The 19,280-nt window shown below is 38.8% G+C and overlaps 1 protein-coding gene across 4 annotated transcripts; it reads left to right on the forward strand.

Moving 5' to 3' along the window:
* The first annotated feature begins 1,847 nt into the window (after positions 1–1,847).
* Positions 1,848–19,001, forward strand: rnf44 (ring finger protein 44). 4 transcript variants are annotated; one of them, XM_028459446.1, is made up of 11 exons: positions 1,848–2,231; positions 8,208–8,400; positions 9,715–9,937; positions 10,030–10,197; positions 10,591–10,764; positions 11,131–11,292; positions 12,240–12,361; positions 12,608–12,695; positions 12,953–13,074; positions 15,860–15,959; positions 16,048–19,001. In XM_028459446.1, exons 2-11 carry the CDS (start codon positions 8,294–8,296, stop codon positions 16,108–16,110), a joined length of 1,329 nt encoding a protein of 442 aa, XP_028315247.1. In that variant the 5' UTR covers positions 1,848–2,231; positions 8,208–8,293; the 3' UTR covers positions 16,111–19,001. The 4 variants fall into 4 exon arrangements, with proteins under 4 accessions (XP_028315247.1, XP_028315250.1, XP_028315249.1 ...); XM_028459449.1 differs by having other exon boundaries at positions 10,030–10,149; XM_028459447.1 differs by lacking the exon at positions 1,848–2,231 and adding an exon at positions 6,259–6,698.
* Positions 19,002–19,280: the final 279 nt, after the last annotated feature.

Raw genomic sequence — 19,280 nt, forward strand, 5'->3', positions numbered from 1 at the left:
CAGTGTTGACTCAAGATGAAATATAACCAACTATCAAATCATGTTTATGTATAAAAATGTAAATAAAAAAAAAAAACATGGAAAATTATTCTAACCACTCCTCTGATGTGTCAAGATCCTAAACAATCCAATTTTTTTTTTTTGTAATCTACTCTAAAAAGGGGAAGTGTGTACCAGCTGTAGGAGGAAATCTACAGTAGGCCTAAATCACAGGAAATGTACACAATCCCATATCAATTCTTTTTTAAATGAGAAAGCTATGGTGTGCAATGATTTAGAAGTGTGAATAAATAGGTTGAGTTGTTTTCTTTTTTTTTTATTTAAGTTTTTGGACTTCATAACAAAGAAAACAGGACAATCATCAGTTGCGTCTTCACATAAAATGGCACAGTTTCATATATTTAGTGTGCTGCTATCATCAGACTTTGGTTTATTACATACAACGCTAGCAGATATTCCTGGACTCGCACTAAGAATTTATCAGTGTGTGGGAGAGTAATAAAACTGTTCCAAAGCAGTTCCAGTAAACAGAAACATAAATTAGGGGGAAATATTTTGGAAACCAAATACAGAGTTTGCAGAGCTAATTTCTGTATATCCATAGAAATGAAGAGGGAAACTTTATTTGATTTGTGTCGGTAATCAATAAGACATGTGGGATTGACACCTTTAGATGAGCAAAATCAAAATCACATTTATGTACTGGGGGTGGTTGAAAAACACAGGGATAGAGGTGGAGGGCACTCATGGGGTGCCAAATGTAACAACTTGGTCACTGTTTCATAGCCGACATATTTTAAACATTTAGCTCACTTTTCTTTTATTTTGAGACAAATTAATGTAAAACAGTATGTTCTATATCTTTGTTAAAAATGTGTAAACATGAAAAATATATCTAAATCTAAATGTAAAAGTTAAATCTAAATCTTAAATGTAAATATAAATGTTAAATATAAATCAAATGTTAATCCATCCATTAATTTTCTGACCCGCTTGTTTCTGTTTTTCAGGGTCGCGATGGTCTGCTGGTGCCTATCCCCGGCTCACACGAGGCTTTAGGCAGGGGTACACCCTGGACAGCGTGCCAGTCCATAGCAGGGCAACACACAGACAGAAATGGGTCACCAAGTGTAAAACTAAATGTTTAGAAATTATACAAAGTGGGCCTGTCGATGACGAGGCCTCGCCCACACTCCACACACTCCACCCTCCAAGGTCTTTTGCATCGAAGTACCCCGACTGCAGTCCACAGTTTGGGGCGGAGCTCAACGCTGCTCAGCCGACATGCTTTTGGCTTTCAGTCCGCAGTTGGGGGCGGCGCTCAATGCGGCATGCTATTGTGCTGTGTGATTCTTATACAGGTAAAAATAATCAATCTCAAAATAAATAAATCGTGCCATATAAATAATTCTATATGTTACATAATTCTATTGGCATACAAAATAGATATGGGTTAGGGTAAGGGTTAGAGTTAGGGCTAGAGTAAGTCTGAACGGGATTAGTTTATTGAACGTTGAGCGCCGCCGCAAAAGTTGAGCGCCACCCAGAACTGCAGGCTGGGTTAGGTTAACATTAACATTTAGATATAAATTTAACATTTACATTTAGATTAACATTCACATTTAGATTTAACATTTACATTTATTTTTCTATGTTTGCACATTGTTAACATTGATATAGAACGTGCTGTTTTACGTGAATTTCTGTCTCAAATAAAGGAAAAATTTGTTAAATGTTCAAAATATGTCGGCTATGAAAAAGTGATAGTTTTTACATTCGGCCCCCATTGGCACTGTCCTCTAGTGCTTCGCTTGAACTTTCTTCTTGTCAGCCTGGATCACTTGTTTTGGTCCATTACGGTAAAAATGGCAGCTCTACGTGCGCTGTGAGCGGCGGATGGACGCAGATATGGGGGTGTTTAGAAAGCACAGAAACCTCACACCACCGCGCCGCTTAAATCCTGTCTCCATCATCCTGAGGTCACTTTAACAACAACAACAGTGTCGGGCGCTGTGAAGGCAGAAAAGTAGCGTTTAAAGGCAGTTTCGTGGTGATAATGTGAGCCGTTGTTGTTGTTGAGCTTCCTTTCCCCCGAACAGCCAGTGGTGAAATCCACGGAATGTTCCACACAGGAACCGCTGAGCAGAGGATGCTGCTGTAACTTTAGCCTGACGACATGTGAACATTACAGGGAAACATCAGTGATCGGATGCTATTAAGCTAACAATCAGGTAACTGCTGCCCTCTTCCTCTCAGTAATGGCTGTGTTGTTTACTCTGCTGTTCTCTCCATGGCCTCCGCCTTCAGCCCCTCCTTATGCTACCGAGGGCTGATCTGCTTCTGTTTACATCCAGGGCTGCCATGATTCTCACTCACTCACTCATTTCTAAACACCATGCATTTAATAGACCACACATGCACGATGCACGGACGGAGACCTCGCGGGAACACGCCCAACCCAGCACGCAATGTTGTATATTATTATTATTATTATTATTATTATTATTATTATTATTATTGTTATTGTTGTTATGATTATTATTGTATTATTATTATTATTATTATTATTATTATTATTATTATTATTATTATTATTATTATTATTATTATACCTAGGCTCTTCCCACACACAGGGCCTATTATAACAGGTACAGCTAAGGCCTAAAGATTCATAGGGTGAAACTAAGGCGTCACATCTCCCGTTTTTTTTTTTTTAATTAAATCTGTTGCTTTAACACACAAAAAGTGGCTGATTGTATGATGAATGCTCAGAAAGGCTCCACTCTGCATCATGCGAGTCCAATATTACATAAGCAGCTGGTACAGCAGGATGGGAGTCAGAACACACTGTCGCTGCTAAGAAACTTCCTGACCTTACTGCGTCATTTCAGCAAGACAACAAGATAACAATGTTTTTTTTTGTTTTTTGTTTTTTTAGATCACTGTTTGTTTTGAAAGAGGAAAAATGTAAGATTTAGATATGTTTGATAGTGCTGGGCAATATGGACCAAAACTCATATCTCAATATTTTTTTCTCAAAATGGCAATATACAATATTAATTTTGATAATTTTAACTCAGTCTTACAATTTGCTGATGAAAAATGCCACACAAGCATATTTATTATCAGACAGCTGCACAATATGTGCCACTAGTATTTTTCTCCTCAAAGGGACAGCGCATACGAGTTCTGTAGTGTGGCTTGTTTAGGGGAAGGTCTGGGTTAGGACGCATGCAGAAATCCATCTGACTGTGCTTTTCATGCTCTTCTGAGAAGTAGCGAAAGCAGCGACTCCTAAAACAAGCATTTTTTTTTTTTTACGAAATAAGCTATGAAAATATATATCTCAGACACTTGTTAAAATTGTAAATAAGGACACTGTTTGACTGCACTCTATAAATAATAATAAATTATTGTATGTTGTGATTTGTACTGTGTAAGTGTATAAATAGAAATAAGTTACAGGGGGGGTATTATGTAAAAATCACTTTTTAAAGCTTTTTATTTTGTTAGTGTGTCATTTCTTCCTGAAAAACATACCTCCAGTGTTTCTTAGAGTGATTCACCTATTTTTGAGTAATCTCCTGCCACCAGCCATTTTCTTGCTGTTTTGCTCGAGGGGACGAGGCTCCGCCTTGGGGACGAGGCCCCTCCAATGTTCTCTTCCTTAGTTCAGCCCACAGCACCCACCTCTGCAGATTTAGCTTTTAGTTTACTTATTTTGAATACTTTTGTGAGAAAACCCTGGCTTATATTGTCTGTACTCATTTATGTCCACATTAAAGAATAAAATAAAATAAAACTCGCTCCCAGGACGCACCTCCGTCAGAACAGCTGCAGTTGCAATTAGCTAACACCTGAGAGAGAACTGCATGTCGGTCGGTCTACTCTGCTTATCTTTACTTTCTAAAATTGTCTTCAGTGAGAAAATGTATTTTTGGATGCGTAGTGTTCATGGGCGTGTCAGACAGGCAAGGACTTTCTTAAAGAGAAAGAGGCGAAATCGAAGCATCATGAACAGTGTCTATTAAGTTATTTTTGATATTTGCTGCATTTTCCAAACAATTTTGGGTAGCATAGTTATTTGAGTATGCTATAGAATGGTACTATGTGCCTGGAAAAAACGCAATACCCCCTTTAAAAAATATATAGTTATATCTCGATCACAATATATTGCCCAGCCCTAATATTTAATGTGAACATCAGATTATTATTGTTCAGTGTGGGGTTTTGATGTAAAAGTATAAATACTTTTTGCCAAAAGGAATTGGAAATCTCAATTAGATCCTATTATTTAATCGTTGGGTTCAATATTGGGTCACTCCACTTTCACATTTATAGTTGTTGGAAGGCATATTTTCAGCTTATCTACCTTTTTAATGTTTTACCAAAGCACAAACTTGGCTTTTGATGGAATGACCCTCCTCTCCTGGCTGCAAGTCAAACAATTATAGCAATACTGAGCCTCAGGTCTGGTCTTTGTATTCAGTACCTGCTTATCCTGTACTGAGTTGCAGGAGTTCATCCCAGGTAACATTGGACCTAAGGCAACATAGACCTGTCGATACAAATTGGAAACCTCAGTCGAGGCAGCAATGCTACCCAATGTGCCATAAATGTCCCTCAGTCGAGGCGAAAGTAATGGCTTACAAGTACTCACGCTACTGAAAATGAGTTGCTTTTATGGGTACTTGAACTTTTTTTAGTATATTTTTAAATCAGTAATTTTACTTAGAAGAATAGAATAGAATACACCTTTATTAATGCCCAGAGGGGAAATTCATGTTTGCAGCAACACAGTATATACAGTATAAGAGCAGAGAGTAAGAACAAAAATAAATAGAAATACTAACATAGGATAATAGTGCAAAAAATATAAACATACATAATTAGAAAAATAACAACAGTCAACAGTCTGATGTCAGTGGGCACAAATGAACGCCTGAACCGAGGGTTAGAGGAGTTATTCAAGATTGCTAGGATTTTGTCCCTTGTCCTCCTCTCTGTACTTAAGTACACTTTAAAAGAAATGATTATTTTTGGTTTTAAAATGATCAACGGACATTGTGAAACAACAAAAACTGAACTTATTTTATCTTGAATTGAATGAATTGGTGTTATTTTATTTTAAAAAGAATTGTACATTTTGACATTCCTTTTATTTCATGCAGATGCCTTTATGTTTACTATATGCAAAGGAACTGTTGCAAGATTTATTACCAACAATAAAAGTAACTGGTAACTTTTACTTTGAGTGCTATTTAATTGAGCTGCTTTTTACTTGTACTTGAGTATTTTATGTATGTCTTACTTGTACTTGAGTACAATTTCAATCAAGTAACAGTACTTCTGCTTGAGTAGTATATATTATAATCACCATTACTTATTTATGTCTTTCTGCATCTTGCTCTGTGTACTGGTGCACAGTCTTGTTGATACAGGAAGGAACTAGCTCTTAACTGTTTCCACAAGCCTGGAAGCATAAAATTGTGAAACTGTTTTGGCGCAATGGAGTAATAGCCACTCTTCTCTGTTTACCTTATACAGTGTTTGCTTGTCCCAACCCTATAAAATCACACAAAAATCCATTTTATACCAATTTTTACACTAATGCAGTCAAAGTCCCCTGGCAACAGCTTAAACCAGACTCGAGCACTCTGCAGCTATTTACCAAAAAATGATTTTGGAAATAAATAATGTTGGTTTATTGAACTGAATCCTTGAATTAAAGGAATTAATTTTAGTACATCACTTAAAGGATCTAAAAAAAATGTATAACTCAGCAGTCAAGTTGTTTGTCTCTTGCAATTAAAATGCAAATGTGTTTCTAGTCCTGATTTTTTTTTTTTTTTGTCTTGCAATATCATTATGTAAAATTAAAACTATTACCTTAAACTTAAATAGCAATTCATGTAGATGATGATGATGCCAATTGCTTATACATTAATATAACGAAAGGTCCACAGCATAAAACTAAACCAATTCACATTGTTGTTAAAATACAATTTATCTTGAAATAAATGTTATTTTTTTATTTATTTTGGGTCAAATAAAATCAATGCGTGTATTGCTTAGGTTTTAAATTGATTGATTAACAGTTTGTTTGTTTTTTTAGTCGCAGTCTCGTTTTGTTGACCTTGTATGTAGATGGTTTATTGTTTATTTGCGCGACACAGAAAAGTGCTTGTTTTGATCCATCGTAGCTGGGGACGTCTGGACGTCTGCGTTTGCTGCGCCCTGATTGGTCACTCTTCCGCTGGAGGCGTGGTTTCACCATAACAATGCTGTTCATGGGGGCTGACACGCGCCAAGGAATGTTTCCAGTGATTCTGATAGAGAAGCTAATGTCTTTGTTGATCACTTTATGTTTTCTACCGCTCCGGTAAAACACAGCCGATGATTTTGTTGTGAGATTTGTGAAGAATAACGTCTTTCCATCTCTGTGCAGCACCTGGAAGCGTGCTGTAGCAGGGCACCCTTTAGCAAGCTAATCGGAGCTCCGTCGGCGGACGTTGTTAGTTAAACCAGCAAAAAGAAGCGGGAGACCGTAGACTATCCGCTAAAGTTTCTGTTGTGGTGGTGGTCGTTAAAAAGGCTGTTACGGAAACGGGGAACTTGATGGGACGCGACATTTTGCAGCACGAAACACCTACAACCAACCTGTGTCACCTAGGAATCGAATTAGCAACGAAAGTGAGGTGAGTGCAGCCTTTAGCTGTAGTTTTAACCCGTGCACTTGTTATCCCTGATATAACCTCCTCGCGCTTCCTATGCAGCGTTTCACACATAATGCACGCGCTTTGTTCAGCAGCTACCTGCTGCTGAACAAAGCGCTAGCCTAGCTTAGCTAATGCTAGCTGCTCTCCTTCAGCAGGGGACATTGGGTTTTAACGATGTCTGAGTTGAACACGCTTGTGCCTGTGCAGTAAAGAGTGTTCCCTTCAGTCCGACGAACACACCGTTGGCCGCTGAGTGGAGTCGCGGTGCGATGCAGTGGCTGATAAACTGTGTGGTAAAGGAATGTTGCGTCTGTCTACAGCGTCTTTTGTTGTTGCTTTGTCTTTAGAGCACATGGCTTACCATGTTGTTGCCCAGCCACGCTGCAGCGACCCCTGTGTATCACGGCCCTGCGAGTTAATTACACAGTCCCACACCCTTTATAATTCCCCCTTTAGTAATCTTATTACCATACTTGTGTTACATAATAAAAAATGTGACAATGTCGTGATATCTATAACTAGTATGGTTGTGTCAGTTCTCTCCACTTTTCTTTTGCATTGTAATCTCTGATCGCCTTCACATCTTTCTCCCAAAAAATAATTTAAATTTTATTATTTAAAACGAGTATTTAGCCCACTGGTTTCCTTTCTGGTAGAGTTATGTATTATAATCGCAGTATTGTTTCAGCTCCTGTTTGTTGTTGCTCGGAGGAGTTGTGTGTTTAAGGCAGTTTTATGTGTTTATTGCATTAATTTAATAACAAAGGCTCTTCATATTTCTCTTGTCTGGTAGCTTCATCTGCAACATTGTTTCCTCCTTTGTCTGCTCAACATGTATGTTGAGAAAGTGCTGCACCTTGCATAATACCTATAAATGCAAAGACATGTTGTTTTCTTCACCAAACCCATCAAAAAAAAAAAAAAAAAAAATTACTTCTGTCGCTGATAATCTATGACCAACAAATATTCCCTGATTTTGTAAATTTAACAAATGTTTTTGAAAAGCATAACAAAGGGAAAGTTGTTCTAATTTAACCTATAAACTAACATTGTTTGTTTTATTTGTTTTTATTGTTTTTGTTTTTCTATTATTATTAAAAAAAAATTTTTAAACAAATACCTATTAGTCAAAATGTCAACAAATTGTTCATTTTAAACATGGTAATGATCAATGTGCACTATGGGAGATCATTAGTTAATGCCTAGTGCCCACCTTCAAAATACTTAAACTAAAAATGACAGATAAGTCAGGCACTGATCCAGGGATTTCATACGACACCAGACACTGCATCCCAGGGCTGAACCAGGATACATGGTGTCCCCGGGTCAGAGACACAGGAAAACACTTCCATAACCCCCTTCCTGGTCTCTGGTGTGTAAACTGTGATGTCATTGTGTAGGACACTTCATTGTAGACGTACCAATGTATTGTTGATGAACTTTCCAGATGTTCTTTGTTAAACATTGGATTTGTTTTTTGTCTTTCAGGGTTCAGACAATCAGAGGTCACTTAAAAGTGCCTCAGCTCTTCGCTTTCCATTCCCAGAGTGTGACACGTCTGCACGACGTCACCAATGCGACCATGGGAAATAGCAGTAAATAGGCTGCCACCAACAGCCCCCTTAAACCCAAGGAGGTTCCTCGGAGAGCCTTGCAACGCTCCAGTGCATCTCAGGAGAAAGTATGAACAGCATTAAACTTTTTGTGTTTAAAAACTAATAATTAGTTGAAGTTTGTGTTGGAAACTCATGTACATTAAGTCATGAGGAATTCTTGCATTTTCAAGCCAATGTGCATTATTATCAATTTGCACAGTGCCTGTCGGAAGTATGTATTCATATAGTGGGAGCTTAAGTAGAGTTGTCAATTATGGCCAAATGAGTATGTGTTTGATGGTTGGATGTACAAAGAGGTGTACATACTCTGTACTCTGTAGTGTTATAAAGGGGTATATTTGTGGGTGGGTGCAAAGTAAAAAAGCATGTGCAATTTCCCTGGTTTAATTCTATGGGACATGCACATGACAAATTTGTTTGTTGGTTTTTTTTTTTTTTACTAATTTTTATGTTTTTGTCATTTGGTGTATGTTTTTGTAATTTATGTTTTTTGGAGTCGTGTATTTTTGTATCTTTTTGTGGTGTTTTTGTGCATTTCTGTAGAATTGTTGTTTTTTGTTGTCATTTCAGTATGATTCTGGGATAATTGTGTGTGTTTTTGTAGCTTTTAGGGTGTCTTTTGTGCATTTCTGTTGTCATTTTGTGTATTTTTTGTATATATTTTTTTTTTTTTCTTCACTAATTTTCATATTTTTGTTGTAGTTTGGTATCTTTTTCTGTAATATATGTGTTTTGGAGTCATTTTGTGTGTTTTTGGAGCCTTTTTGTGCTAAATTACAGTTATTTTGTCAGTTTTTGTTGTATGTGTGTGTGTTCATGGAATAATTTTGTATATTTTTGTGCATTTCTGTTGTCGTTTTGTGTACTTTTTGTATAAATCTTGTTTAGTTTTTTGTTTCATTTTCCTCATTTAGTAGATTTTTATTATAAATATTATAAAATGTTTCGTTTTCATCGTCTTTCCCTGGTTAAAGGACTTAAACTGCTATTAAACCTTCAGAAATCATATCAAACATATTAAATAGGGTTAATAGAATCCACTACTGTTATTACCACACATGTGAGGCATTTTTGTGTCATAGCCCAATTTTATAAAAGAGAGGAAGGAAAAGAAATCGGTCAAATTGCCTTTTTTGCGCCCAGTTAATTTTTCCTGTTTCATAACATGAATTAGTTTATTTTGCATATTTTTTCCCACAATCACGGAAAATCTGAGGCCTTATGCTACGTAGTGATCTGATATACTTTTTGCTTTGCTCTTACTAAATTTTGTCAGATAGGGGAAGCAAACATTGATATTACTGTATCATAGCATTTCTACATGTGTCTAACATTTACATTCAACCTGAAAATAACACTTTTCAATTACTTTCCTTCAGCCCACCAGTGAGAAGCCTGTGGGGGAGACGAGACACACCTCTACTGCACACTTCTCCAGTTCAGGATGAGCACTTTCATCATCGGCTTTTCTCCCAACATCACCAACGCGTTCCTTTAGATGAGTCCAGACAGTACAGCCACACCAGCACACTGCCACGCATGCTTCACCCTGCTGCTCACCTGCCCCAGCAGAGCCCCATCATGGTGGATCTACGTGACCAGGTAACAGACTGATTAGATTACATGTCCTGCCTTTGAATAAAAATGGTCATTTGACGTTTTCCATCCCCCCCTTCCCACTTTATTCCCCAAAGATGCACCAGGGATCTGTTCCTATATCATACACTGTTACCACGGTGACCACCCATGGATTTCCCATCCACACCGGGCAGCCCCTTCCAGGCTGCAACACTCAGCAGCTCCCAACATGCTCGGTAATATTCAGTGGACAGCTCTCTCTGCCCTGCTGCCTTCCTCCTCCTGTGAGTTTGAAAAGGAAGAGCTGGAATATCAGTGGCGTTCATGTCGTTCACCATACCAGCCATTCAATCTGTCACTGTTCATGAGCAACAGAGGAGCTGCTTGGATTCTGTGCTTTAGACCTAATCCTAGCTGAGTGATTGCAAAGAGTTACATTTTATGCACTAATAGTTTTGTTACCTTTATTCATTTTCTGTGAGAACGTTTATATTTGTTGATTGTTGCTCAAACAGTTGTTCAGACTGTGCCCTTGGTGCTGTTTTATTCAGTGCATTGCTTCTGGTCATTACATGCATACAACATGCTTTGGGTGTAGCTGCTCTGTGGTGGATGGTTACTTCTCTGGTTTCAAAAGAACTGAACTTATTTCTTGTTTTGTTTTTTCCTTTCCACAGCTGATTCAGGCATGCACCATGCAGCATATACCAATGTCTTATCAAACCTTTCCACCCCTGATCTCCAGCGAACATTTTGTATTGCACCCGACCCCATCTGTACCCCCCCACCAGCCGCCGCACCTTACTCCTTTAAGCCAGTTTGTCCCTTTACAGCCTCAGCACCCACGCATGGTGAGTACTTCCTAGATGTTATTACATGTAAACAAGTTCAGTTATTGGTCAAGTCTCATCTATCTACTAATTTAATGTCCTCTACTTACTGATGGTTAGGGGAAAAGGTATTGTTTTATTAGTAACATTATTTTCTTCTGTTATAAGTAAGTATGATAGTGGTAAAAGAATCATACACAACTGTTTTTAATGCTTTGATGTAGAATACATTAATACTTTCCTTATATCATAATGTACTAAACCTTTCAACGAATTAGTGCTGCAGACAAAGATAATTGGGAAGAAAGGAGGTTGCGCTCTTTCTGTTTGGTTGTTGACTTGTTGTTTGTTGGATACGTGTCTAAGAGCGAGCCTTCTCCCTATCAGCCTCTACAGAGGGTAGAGAATGAAGTTGACCTAAGAGGGGACCAGCACCCATTAGGGACCTTCTCCTACCCTCCTTCTCATCACCCACCAGCGCTGCCTCCTTCTCTGCCCCTACAATATCTTCCTCAAGAGCCTTTGCATCAGGAGCTTCCCTTTGGAGTGGTGAGACCTCCTTTCATGCATGTTCAGCCCTTTGGCTCACGAGGAAAATTAAATAGCTTTTTTTTATAAGCACAAGTTGCTTTAATTAGCAATAACAACAACAGAATGCTCTTTGACATCATAGACACCGTGCCTGAACAACTTCAACTGTTATCTAAGCGCTACCACAGAGAATCTATAAATAAGTCTGCCTTACATTCAATGAAAATAATTACAGGATTTATTTTTTGCTCCAGCCTAAAAGTGTTGCATTGCCCTCACATCTCTAACAGAATCAGGGAGACGGGCGACTTGGTGTGCGCGGGGTGGTGTCCGGCTGATGGAGAAGCTTACATAAGGAAGACGGACAGACGGAGACAGAGCAGAGATCCAGTCTGTATCTAGGCTGTTCTGATCTCCGCTCCGTCTACAGTAAAAGCAGCCTCGTTATTGTCATAAAAAAGGAAATGATAAACAGCATAATGTTGCCAAATCACCACGTTTAGTTTGTTTAGAAGCGATCGCGTCTGTATTCTGCCTCAGAGTCTGGACTCCGTGTGATCAGATGAAGTGACGTATGAGTCTGGTTCCAGTAAAAAGTGACCATAAGAAGCTGTAAATAGACTAATAGGTAGACGCGGAGCAGTGATGAGGTGGGTTCATGTGGAGAAAGAAACTCATCAGTTGAAACACGGAAATCTTTGTTAAACCAAACTTGAGTACGGCAGTCCGCCTACATGTACGTTCTGATTGGCCAAGTCTTCTGAATGACACCCTCATCAGCCAATAGGGTGCGGCCTATGTTATGCTGCAGCCTTTGGGTGGATTTTTCTTAGAAATGTTATAGCAATACATCTATACTTGTTGAAACATTTTGAAGTGAAATACTAAGTCCTTAAGGAAGCTAGAGTTAAGTAAATACAAATTGGTGCTCCATGTTAAACCCCTTTGGTCTGCTTGTTCACCAGCCATACCCCCACATGCTGCCCCGGCGAGTGAGTGGACAAAGATTCCGGCTGCAGCAGCAGCAGCCTCTCCCTCCTCCCCCTCCTCCTCCATCTTACTTTCCTGGCTTCCTTCCTTACTTCCTGTGAGTATCTGCCTCAGAATTCTTCTCTATAGACTAAAAGCAGTCATTTCATGGGATTAATGGTTATAGATTGATTCCTTAAAAATGACCTTTTAATTATTGGGTATTCTTGTTACTGGTAAATTAAAGTGAACCACTGGAGTCTTAATCCACAATCCTTTTCTTCCATTATCAAAGAGATTTTGATGTGAAAGAGTAAAAGTGCTTGCTCAGCAACTTATTTTTCTCACTCCTCCCCCTGTTCAGGTCAATGCTTCCTGTGCCTCCAACAGCAGTGGGTCCAGCCATCAGTCTAGACCTGGATGTGGACGAGGTTGAGATGGAGAACTATGAAGTTAGTGAATCTGTTGATATTAACAAAAAACCAACCTGTCAAAGTGCAGTAGTTGTTTCTGTGTGGAAGAAGTAAAGCTATGTTTTTATAACGCTGTGTGGTGTAGTACATTAAATATCCAGTTACATGTTCAAACTTTAAGTAATGTGTTTTGAGATTATAGATTTAGTCAGAAATTAGATCCTATTCTCGCCTTCATTACATTTCAGGTTGTCAACCATACATCACATTTTTTTTTCCTTTCTTTCTTTTTTTAGGCATTACTGAATCTGGCAGAAAGGTTGGGTGAAGCCAAACCACGCGGGCTCACAAAAGCTGATATAGAGCAACTTCCGTCCTACAGATTCAACTCAGAGAATCATTTGTCTGAACAAACGCTGTAAGTCTGTCTCTGCATAACCAGGTCAACCAAGGTCAGAGCACAATTTAGGATCACTTTGGTTTCTTCCTGGAGTTAAAGTTAACGTGTCTCCAATAACGCTTTTGCAGCAGGAGCCTGTCTGGATACGATATTTTCATATTTTTTCAAACTGATCTATTGGTTCAAGCATTAATGCTCGCGGTGTAATGATTTGTTTTAGTAACAATTTGCTTCAAGTCACGACTAAAGTAATGTCTTTACTATTAAAAGCACTTTTAAAACACAACTACATAAAGTCTGCTGTGCTTAAATTACATTCAAAACTATTTCAGATCGATTAATGTCATCCAGAAGGCCAATTTGCGAGTACAGGTGTATACGATGTCGTTGGATCGTAATTATATAAATCGATCTAATGATCAGTCGTTACACCCTTAGTTAATACTAATTTATAAAATTGCAATGTCTTGATTTTAATGAAGTTAATTAACAGTAAGAACTTTAGACCAACTAAAGAGTTGTGCATGGTAAGGTTTAGTCTGGATGGATGGTCTGTACCATCCTCAACCATGGATATTAGCATCCTGAATATGATAGTCATAGATATGAGACCCTCTGTTAATACTTTAGCCATTTGAGGAGTGCATGAACCTCTCTTCATGACACTCATCCAAATGCCTTTGCTTAGGAGCACTATTGAAAAAAAAAAGATAATTAATTCACAATTTACATACCTATTACAATGTATCAATTTACCTACCTACATCTAATCATTTATCAATAGTATATGAAATTACACAATTGATAGTAGATGAAAGCATTTTGCTATTCATAATTAATGCTCTTATAGGCGGAAAACAAGGTATTTTAATTCAAAGCAGGTTTAGTAAGTAAATTATGCATAAACAAAACTGAACTAGAGTTTGCTAACTTAGCAAACTTCTTCCATAGTTTTCTGACAGATGAGCACTAAACAAAAGTAATAACTATTTCAATCAAAGTTTGTTGGCTAACGAACAAATCTGCATGTGATTAAAATGAAAGATTCTTGAGATATCAACGTGACTTATGATCTCACCTTTCCGCTCGACATGAAGAACGTGGAACACTAGCTGCTGGTTGCTTGCGCTTACCATGGAAAGCCAGTTGTACCTCACATAATTTACATCTAACTTTTTTCGCTGCTTTATTTTAGCTGAAATGTTACCACACTTAATAAACTGTAGGTCGAAGCTTTCGGGCTTCTTCAGCAGTTTGGTCCGACATTTTTCCTCGTTTGTATTTTCCAATCTCCAGCATTTAAAGTTGGAAGTGGTACTGCCCCCACAGTTTATGTAAGGACCTGCACCAGGAAGTGGGTGCACCCCGGTTTTTATTCTTTATTGTTTACAAGATTCACTCATTCAGTGCCATTGACGTAATATTACGTCATTTCAAATCCAAACGCTTAGTGCCAAAGACGCAATATTACGTCAATTACGTTTTTTTCACGGAAGTTGCTAGGATACACTGTGACGGAGTTCTACTGTGAATATCAGGCTTCTCTGTTAATGTAGTGACCAACTGTGCCCTGAAGGTGGCCATGGAGTGATATTGTGAAGTATCCAGCAGCTCACAGCACCACATACTAACACAGAACATGTGTGGACCTAAGTGGATTATTGATAATGTTGCGATCGTGAGACAAAACCATCAACTAACCGGGCCAAACGGGTCATCTCTGTGTGTCGGGAGGAAGAGGAAGTTACGTCTGTGTGATTGACGGTGGGGGGGCAGATACAAAATACAGTAAGCAAAACATTCAACTGTGAGCCAGATAGCAAAATAATTGGTGACATGTAGTTGGTAGCAGCGCACCTTTGGATGAGAGATCACCTGTGATCAGCAGAGCTCAGAGGGTGAGGAAAGGAGTTTATGAGACAGAAAATGGTGCTACGAGAGTTGATGCTGAAGTTCCCACCAGCTCACAGCAGTGCACACTCGACCAGAGCATGTGTGGAACTAAGTGGAATATTGAGGAGAGTGTCGCGATGGTGAAAGAAAGTTATAAAACGGTGAGACTCGGCATGTCCGGGAGGAGGAGGAGGAGGAAGTTGCGTGTGGGGAGAATGACGAGGGAGACATTCTCCCCACTTTTGCCATCAAAAGCCGGTCTCAGTGTTGTTTTTGTAGTTGTAAATGGAAGTTAATGTTGAGGTGTCACTAAAGCAAAAAAATTGCTTAAAAAGTCACTAATAGGTTTTTTCAAAAAAGCCGTTTTTCTCAGCTTTTTGTCACAAACTGGTGATTTGTGTGAAACTTGCCTTTATTCAACTGCAGACTACGGAAGAACGAAACAAGCTAGAAACAAAATTGTCATAGTACAAAATATTCTCTGGGTCTTTAAAAATGCTTTAAAACGGCTGGCACTGAGGGGGTACAAATTCTGAAAATGGCTGGCACTGAATGAATAAAAGGACGCGTCGACGCTATAAAACCTGCATCGACTAATTTTTGTAGTCGACGTTATCGATTATGACGACTAATCATTGCAGCCTTAAATGTGACTGTAGGAGGTAAAAAAAAAACACAACCCTGATTTTTGTCTTCAAAAAAGAAGACAAAATTAACTTGCTGGAATTAACCCTGATTTAAATCATATACTGTCATTGTTTTTTCCAGTATGTGAGATTGTCAAAAAGTACAATTGGATTATCCACTTCATGTTTAGTATTGCATTAAAACACAATTCAGATGAGCTTATGCTTGCATCTGTCAATGAAATACTAGGAAAGTGTGTGATTATGTAACTCTCCTCCTACAGGTGTGTTGTGTGCTTCTGTGACTTTGAGTGTAGGCAGCTACTTCGGGTATTACCTTGCAACCACGAATTCCATGCAAAGTGCGTGGATAAATGGTTAAAGGTAGGTTTAGTCATGCATTTAAAAACATCATTGCACCATGTGAAGATCTTCCAGGTTTCATGGATTTTTTTCTCCTTGATGTTTTCAGACCAATCGCACTTGCCCCATCTGCCGAGCCGATGCCTCGGACGTTCACAGGGAGGTGGAGTGAGGACTGTCTCTGGGTGCTGAACTGGAAAGCTGTGCACAAACGGTCTCGTTCCAAAGCTGAGGACACCTGCCACCTAACCTGCGTCCTCCAGTAAACCCAGCCCACCCACCCACAGCTCCAGCCCATCCTAAATAATAAGAAATCCAGGTATGCTCCTGGAGCCTGTACCTCTGCTGTGCTTCACTGTCCACGTCTCATGAAACCCACTGCCTACTGCAGCCGAGAGAGTTCTGGGATCCCTCCCCCACCCCCACCCCACTCGCCAGTTCTGCCTCTGCCCCCTTTGTGACTGATTCCAAAGATTTTTTTCCCTACAATCCATTAACTGCTGCTTTGATTCTAGGGTTTCAATTTCATTGAGAGGAGTTGGTTTAGGAAAAGCAGAAGTCCAGGAGACATTTCAGGACCCCGGAGGGTTGGATGGCTCAGCTGGACGTGTTGTGCAATTAGCAGAATAATAATAGGAGTCGTTGGACATCAGTGTTTTGGAGGCGCTGTGTAACCATCATAGGTGCATGTTTGTGTAGGTGTTGGGCAAAGTGACTTGTTAATAATATATGTTCTGCAATAACGTAACGTTCCTTTTTAACATGTTTAACCCTTGTTTGTTTTAGACTTTGCCAATGCTATAGTGGAAGTGTGACTTTCTGTGGTCGAATACAGATTTTCTTAAAGCCTGAGCTTTTGGACTGCAAGCGGTGGGACACACGGTTGTGTGGTGTCATCCACCGCACAACACACAGCCGTGCTAATAGCATTTGTGGATTAAACAGACTGCATCGTATTGAGGTCATCTGGCAAAAACTGCACAAGTGCTACAACAACCACCACCTTTCACATCAGCATTGCTCCGATGGCAAGTGTGTGCGTATGTGTGCATATTGTGCGTGTATGTTTTTTCCCGTTCACCGAGCCAATGCATTGTGTAACCACTGGATACAGGGCAGCATGCTAGGGTTTGCATGAACTCTCGATTCCGACTAGCAATATTTTATTCAAGCATCGCCACCAAATTGAACCGATTTTCAAAAAAAAAAAAGCACTCTGTAAAAACTGTCTGTTTATTCAGCCCATGCCGTAGGGGGAGGAGCTTGTGGTTACACCTGGGTTTGAGGTAGAGTTCCACACCTGAAGAAGGGAACCACAGAGCTTTGGCAGCCTGTGGTGAGTTAAAACAAACCTTTCCTTCCTTTTCTGGGAGACGGGGGAGCTTTTTCTTTCTCTGTGAGCCAAATCCAGTACACACATACAAATATAGCCTACTGTTAAAGTCAGACCTGCCTTTTTATGAACTATGACAAGCACAAACATGTTACTAACTCTGAGTGTCCATTGTTATTTCCACTTGGTTTGAGTGTATGCTGTTGAGTTTTTAAACAAAGTTTAATTTCTTGGGTTTTATCTTAAGATACACATTGAAGGAAGCAGTTTTTTGTGTAAGGTATGTTATAAGTCATGGGTATGGTGTTGTAAAAGAGAAACCGTACGTGTAGCTTCAGTGTGAATGGTTTTAGATTAAAAAAAGACAGAAGAATGTTTAAAAAAAGAAAAAAAAAACCTGTAGAAGTCACTGCGATGAGAACAGGCTTCACATGACGACGTTGGAGTGCTCAGATGTGTAAACATACAAGTTGTGTTCACTGTAAAAAGAATTAAAAAAAAAAAAAAAAAAAAAACAAAAGGTGATGTTTGGGCTGCGGGAAAAGAGCAACAAATGCATTTTTTAGCTTTGGATTCTCTCTTAACTGCCCCATTGAGCACTAACAAGCTGTTTGCTTTAATGTGTGAAGGGATCTTGCCTTTTCCTTTAGTTTATAAGTGAATGTGAGTCGTTGACGTGTCACCTTCAAGAGAAAACAAAAGAAGCCATTTTAACAAGTGAATCCACAGCTTTGAGAATATGTGTACATATCTATTCGCTGGCTTATATTGTAAGTTTTTAAAAAAAAAAGAAAAAGTAAAAAAACCTCTCAGGGCCGCTCAGTATATAAAAGATAAAGGAGAAGAGTCCATTTAGAATGGAAAGGACGCCATGTTTAAAGGGTATATCTGAATATAGTTTTATGTTTTTTGCTCCGAAGGCAAATAATTTCACATAACCGATTATGATATTCATTTATGTCTGAAGTAGAAGATAATACATTGTTTAAAGACAGGCATGCACGAAGAAAATAATTTAACATGTTAAAATAATACTTAATGAAAAGAGGCAATGTACACTGCTCCTCATTACAAGTGTATTAACCAACCCTGTTTCTGAACATATGGTTTGAGTAGAGGAACAGTCCTAAATGTGCCGCCGCAAACTCAATTCTACCTAATTCACACCCAAATCTACACCAGAAGCGTTTGCATGAATTAAAAAAAAAGTTTGAGAAAAAAAAAAAAAACAAGTGTGGAGGGGAAATTAAAAAGCCCAGCAGGACCTATTTAACGGTGCACAATATGCATGCTTGTCAACCAGATCCAAACCAATTTCTAGCTTTGGGTTGTGAGAGTTTGGATCTTAATGCTCAGCTGATAACTGCCATGCATTGTACTGCACACATTTGTAACAGAACTGAATGACTACAAGATTTTATTGCGCTAACTTCATTTTATAGAAAAAAAACTAAACAAAAAGGAAGAAAGCTGGTCTTGAATCCAGATATTCTTACATACGTTGTGTTACTGTTATTGCCCTACGGACTGAAAAATTACATGCTCTGAAACTACTGTAGTTTATCAAAAGCCATAGTGACAAGGTGCTAGATGTTCTGCTTTTAGCTATGAAATCACACTTGCGTGAATGCAATAGTTTGTCATGGATGCCATGTATTCTTAAAAGCATGTTATACCAATACCCCGGAACAATGTCAGTGCAAATCACTATAGTTTAAGGGTTTGAGAAAAAAAAAAGGGGAAAAAAAGAAAAAAGAATAAAATGTTGTCATACTTATTTCAGTGTAGTACTGTACCTGTCTATCAGGCTCTTGCTCTCAGTGTACCAGTATCCTAAAATGTATTGTTCACGTATGGATACCTAACTCATGTTAACGTTGGCACTCTTCTTCTTTGAGTAAATATTAAACGATATCCAGCTACCCAGTTTAAAATAGCCTCCCAGTAAGATCTAAGTGAAAGGGTAGCTTGACAACTGAGAATATAGAGTCGTGTAGTCTTTCTGTTAA

Source organism: Gouania willdenowi, chromosome 10 (assembly GCF_900634775.1).
Source record: "Gouania willdenowi chromosome 10, fGouWil2.1, whole genome shotgun sequence".
NCBI lineage: Eukaryota > Metazoa > Chordata > Actinopteri > Blenniiformes > Gobiesocidae > Gouania > Gouania willdenowi.

What these genes read in the sequence shown, in the direction of transcription:
- rnf44 (XM_028459446.1), top strand. Translation starts at nt 8,294, where the DNA reads ATGCGACCATGGGAAATAGCAGTAAATAGGCTGCCACCAACAGCCCCC. An exon ending in TGGTGGATCTACGTGACCAG is followed by an intron (nt 9,938 to 10,029) that starts GTAACAGACTGA and finishes TATTCCCCAAAG; the next exon opens with ATGCACCAGGGATCTGTTCC. An exon ending in GCGTGGATAAATGGTTAAAG is followed by an intron (nt 15,960 to 16,047) that starts GTAGGTTTAGTC and finishes TGATGTTTTCAG; the next exon opens with ACCAATCGCACTTGCCCCAT.